The sequence below is a fragment of the Sinocyclocheilus grahami genome, unplaced genomic scaffold (genome assembly GCF_001515645.1).
Source record: "Sinocyclocheilus grahami isolate Dianchi unplaced genomic scaffold, SAMN03320097.WGS_v1.1 scaffold2077.1, whole genome shotgun sequence".
NCBI lineage: Eukaryota > Metazoa > Chordata > Actinopteri > Cypriniformes > Cyprinidae > Sinocyclocheilus > Sinocyclocheilus grahami.
In genome coordinates, this window is record NW_015507256.1 from 89,947 (window position 1) to 95,035 (window position 5,089).

General features: G+C 40.4%; 1 protein-coding gene across 1 annotated transcript; it reads left to right on the plus strand.

The window, feature by feature from the left end:
• Nucleotides 1–3,637: 3,637 nt before the first annotated feature.
• Nucleotides 3,638–4,260, plus strand: LOC107573957 (E3 ubiquitin/ISG15 ligase TRIM25-like; the record flags this gene model as incomplete). The annotated part of the gene is made up of 1 exon (XM_016260421.1): nucleotides 3,638–4,260. A coding segment is annotated over exon 1 (573 nt), but the record flags the coding sequence as incomplete, so codon positions are not given.
• Nucleotides 4,261–5,089: the final 829 nt, after the last annotated feature.

A 5,089-nucleotide genomic window follows, 5' to 3' on the forward strand; every position in this document is an offset into this window, starting at 1 on the left:
CGCACATTGGCTGCAGAGTGTGGGTGGAATGCAGAGGCACAGTGGGACATGTTTCTGATAGAATTAAGGATGAGATAGATTCATCAGAGTTACCGACCGGGGTGGATGAACTCATAGCTCTAGCCATTCGGATTGCGGAGGCAGGATCAACGACAACTCTGAGAACTGCCGTTCGCCTCACAGACTCAATTACCTTCACTCACCTTTTCTCTCTTCCAGAGCCCGAGCCCATGCAGGTGGGAAGGTTCCGACTCTCACAACAGGAGAGGCAGAGACGTAAGAGAGAGGGATTGTGTTTGTACTGTGGCGGCCCCGGACATCTAGCAGCACAGTGTCCAGTAAAAGACAATGCCCACCAGTAGGAAGGAGGTTATTGACGGGTGCCATCAAAGGACACAAATCCTCTTATTCGAGCACTCATCTTTCTGAGAGGCTGGTAATTTGGTTTTTTTAATCATGACTGTGAGGCTTTAGTGGACTCTGGAGCAGAGGTGAATTTTTTGGACATTGGGTTCGCTCGGTCCCTTCAGATTCCCATGATGGAGCTTTCTCAGCCCATCTCTATGCTTGCACTCAATGGCCAGGCCTTACCTTCCGTCACTCACGCCACTGCACCATTAAGACTCATCACTTCGGGTCAACACACTGAGGACATTCACTTTCTCCTCACCGACACGCCCTCTGTTGTTTTGGCCTGCTCAGTCTGTGCTGTTTCTAAGTCTTCCAATCGCCCCCCCGCAGGGCTTCTAAAGCCGCTATTGGTTCCTTCGAGACCCTGGTCCCATGTTTCGGTAGATTTTGTCTCGGGTCTTCCCCCTTCTCAGGGGAACACGGTGGTTTTGACCGTGGTGGACCGATTCTCGAAGGCAACTCATTTCATTCCTCTGCCTAAATTACCCTCAGCCAGAGAAACAGCAGTTGCTGTCATAGACCACGTTTTTCGTTTGCATGGCCTCCCGGTAGACGTGGTCTCTGACAGGGGGTCCCAGTTTGTATCCAAATTTTGGAGAGAGTTTTGTAGATTGTTGGGGGCGATGGTTAGTCTTTCTTCTGGGTTTCATCCCCAGAGTAATGGTCAGACAGAGAGGGCCAACCAAGATTTAGAACGAGTGTTGCGATGTTTGGCTTCTCAAAACCCCTCCTCGTGGAGCCAGCAACTCTCTTGGGTTGAGTACGCACATAACTCGTTACCAGTCTCTGCTACGGGTCTATCTCCGTTTGAGTGTAGCTTAGGGTACCAGCCACACTTTTTCCTAGTATGGGACACTATCACTGTGTTGTTATGAAGTCAGTTGTGCCAGACAGTTTTGGAGTCAGGGACAGATTGTGGGGGGCACTAATAGGGAAAAACTTAAACTACTGGAATAAAGAGTTTTAAAGGGTTAGTGATGGAAAACTTGCAGGTCAATGGGCATCAGTGTTTAAGGTTGGTAAACACGTGTACACGGACTCATATAATACTACCCGCCTGACATTGGCATGTGTTATTCAGGTGTCAAAGTTGTGCAGAGTTGAAGGAAGAAACCTCAAAGACAGTGCCAGAAGGATGCTGGACAGGTAAAGCCTACAAATCTTGCCACATTCATCAAACATTGTGGTGTCAATACTAACACACTGAATGCTGATACACTATATATCTCATTTTTGTTTTTAGTTGGCATCCAAGCAAAAGAGAGTGACTCCCTGTCACAATTAGTGTAATTAAAGTAAAAAATTATGTCAAGCTTTTCTTGTGCTTTTTTTTTCTTTCTTATTTGGCAGATGCTGTGATGACCAACTTCCCGGCAGCAACAGAGTTGGACTTGAGGAATGCAGTTAGGAGGCATTTTAAACAAGAAATAAAACCAATAATTAATATTTTCCTTTAAGTTCACTGTTGGTTGTTTTATTTGTTAAAAGTAAACCAACAAAAGGGTTCGTCTTTTTTTTATGTTGTCATTTATCCATAATGTTTTAATGTTAATGTTTTTCCTTTAAATAGCTTAAGTTATTTAAAATATATATATATTTTTTTTTATTATCTTAAGTTGTTAAAAATTTAATTTTTCTTAATAAAAGCTGTATGTATGGATTGCCATGTTGTTGTCTATTAGATGTATATATGTAGTCGTTTAATAGCCATCTAATTGATGACTAGTCTATTCTTGGGCTATGATTAGACGTCTATTAGATTTTCACTGACAGCCCAAATTTAGCCTCGTTTTAGCCTAGACGTCTAGGCTATATTTAGACGTCTAATAGACGTCTTTTAAACGCAAAATTGCTTGCTGGGAGCCTAAGAAACTGCACTTGACAGATTAATAAGAATATATCCACAATGATATAATTATGCATTTCCTTACAGTGAGAATGGTAGGGAACGCATTATAGGCCTAAACTCGTAGCTGCCAGTAGCAGTAACCAAACAATTAGATATGAATGCAAATAAATATATTCATTTATTCAAAGTAATTTACTAAGAAGCAGGTTTACTATTCCTAGTCCAGGAGAGTCATTTTCCCATAGAGTTTAGTTTGATCTCTAATTAAATGCACCTGAATCAACTAGTCGAGGTCTTTGCGTTTACTTTAATAAAAGTCAGGTGTGTTGAAGAAGCAGGATTGAAGAACCTGCTTTACAGACTCAGACACACCTGGGCTGCGTTCAGCTCCGACAAAACGGTGCAAAACGTTGTTTAAATGGAAACGGTGGTGCGTTGAACACTGTTCTGATGACGCAAGAGTTGCAGCTATGGCAGCTGAGAAGGCCATTCTTTGTGTTCTTTTTGAAGAATTTTCGGAGCCTGATGAAATGGTATAAATACATGTTTAATACTGCAAAATACGCTCGATGGTACAGTCACCGCCCTTGCCCTCCAGAATAAAAGAGAGCATCCCAATCCAGTGAAGGGATTTGTGGAAACTGTGTTTCCTAATGATTGTGATCCAACATTTGCCTCGCATTTCAGGATGAAAAGACAAACATTTCAGGTGAAGGATAATCCACTTCTTACCTCCGAGACTGTGTTAGGATCTATATGACCTTATTATTTTTATTGTGAGTATTAGGCTTATCATTATTGCTGATCACTGTTGTTGTGTTATTGTAATATTTACCATTATATAATCAGAGGGGTATAGAAAAGTTTATGAAAGTGTCACTCCACAATACAATAGCAAAATATATAAATATGTATAGTATTTTTATGTTGCATTAATCAGTGTCTAGCACACCTTCCTGAGGAAAGGATATGGACCAGAAGACATTGCAATTACTAAATGATATTTAGACAGACTTAAAGAAGTTCCAGATCTATACTTGTGCTCTTATTATTTCAGTTATTTTGCCTTTAATGTAAATAAACATGTGCAAACAATATTGTTAATGTTAATTAGATTGTGCAGCTGTCTCTTTAATACTGCGTGGTTTATATACATGCTGCTGCTGATGGGCTGATGTGTCTGACACACCCACCAAACAAGAGAAAACCATCTCAAACCCTGTTACACACTGTTTCCAGGAAACATGTCGTTCAACCCGGAAACCGAAGCAAAACATGGCGCACCGGTTTGAGCTTGAACTTGCCCCTGTTTTACACACGTCACTCAAACACAGAACCAGGAAACAGAATCACATGAGTTCAGGGAAAGAGAAACTGAAGTGTAGCTGAGCTGTTGAGTGTCTGTGTCTCTGTATTCCTGCAGTAACATGGCAGAAGCCAGAGTTTATCAGGATGAGTTCATGTGTTCAGTGTGTCTGGATCTCCTGAAGGATCCAGTGACCATTCCCTGTGGACACAGTTACTGTAAGATCTGTATTACAGACTGCTGGGATCAGGAGGATGAGAAGAGAGTCTACAGCTGCCCTCAGTGCAGACAGACCTTCAGTCTAAGACCTGCTTTAGCTAGAAACACCATGCTGGCTGAAGTGGTGGAGAAACTGAAGAAGGCCAAACTCTCTGCTGACTGTTACGCTGGAGCTGGAGATGTGCAGTGTGACGTCTGTACTGGAAGAAAATACAAAGCCGTCAAGTCCTGTCTGGTGTGTCTGGAATCTTACTGTCAAACTCATTTTGAGCAGCATGAGGAGTTTCATTCACGTAAGCCACACAAAGTGACTGAAGCCACTGGACGACTGCAGGAGATGATCTGCCAGAAACATGAGAAGCTCCTTGAGGTTTTCTGTCGCACTGACCAGAAGTGTATATGTGTGCTGTGTGCGATGGACGAACATAAAAACCACGACACTGTATCAGCTGCAGCACAGAGGACAGAGAAACAGGTATTTAACACTAGACACTGATGAAATACATTCGTTTCATATGTGTTTATATCAGCACCATATGAACAGCTCACAGCATTCAGACGTCACACGACAGCAGAAATGAACAGCAGCTGCAAGAAGAGTTTCACTGTTTGCTGAAAATGCACCATAAACCTTTATCAGCAAAATCTTTCCTATAAAAGGCTTTGGTTAAGCAACATAGAATAATGAAGTGAACTATTCACCCGTTCTTTGACAAAATATATACTTATATCAGTCAAATACAAGTTAAATACAGTGACGGATGACTTTCTGTTCAATAAATCTGACAGAATCCAGATGATTTCAGTCATTTATAGCTTCAATCAATCAATCAATCAATCAATCAATCATTTTATTTCGGTCCTCACAGACAACTTTTCAAATAAACAAACATATTTACCGAAAAAGGTGTAGGCTGAAGCCTTGCTTATTATGCCTACCCTTTACACACAGTTAACTGATGAGCGACACTTTTCATTAAAAAATACAAGATAAACATGTTACAAAAACATTACCCCAAATGTACATTCATAATTCAAAACAACATAACAAAAAATACACATTCCAACTATTACTTCAATATTGTAACATTACATTCACAATTATTGATACTGAGTCATATAATTATTTAACACCTTATTTTTATACATTTTCTTGAATTTGCAGAGTGAATTACATCATTTTAATTCCTTATCACAAGTATTCCATAGATTTACCCCTTTAACAGATAAACACCTACTTTTTGCATTAATTCTTGCCTTTACTTTTTTAAACATATACAATCCTCTTAGATTATACTGACTTT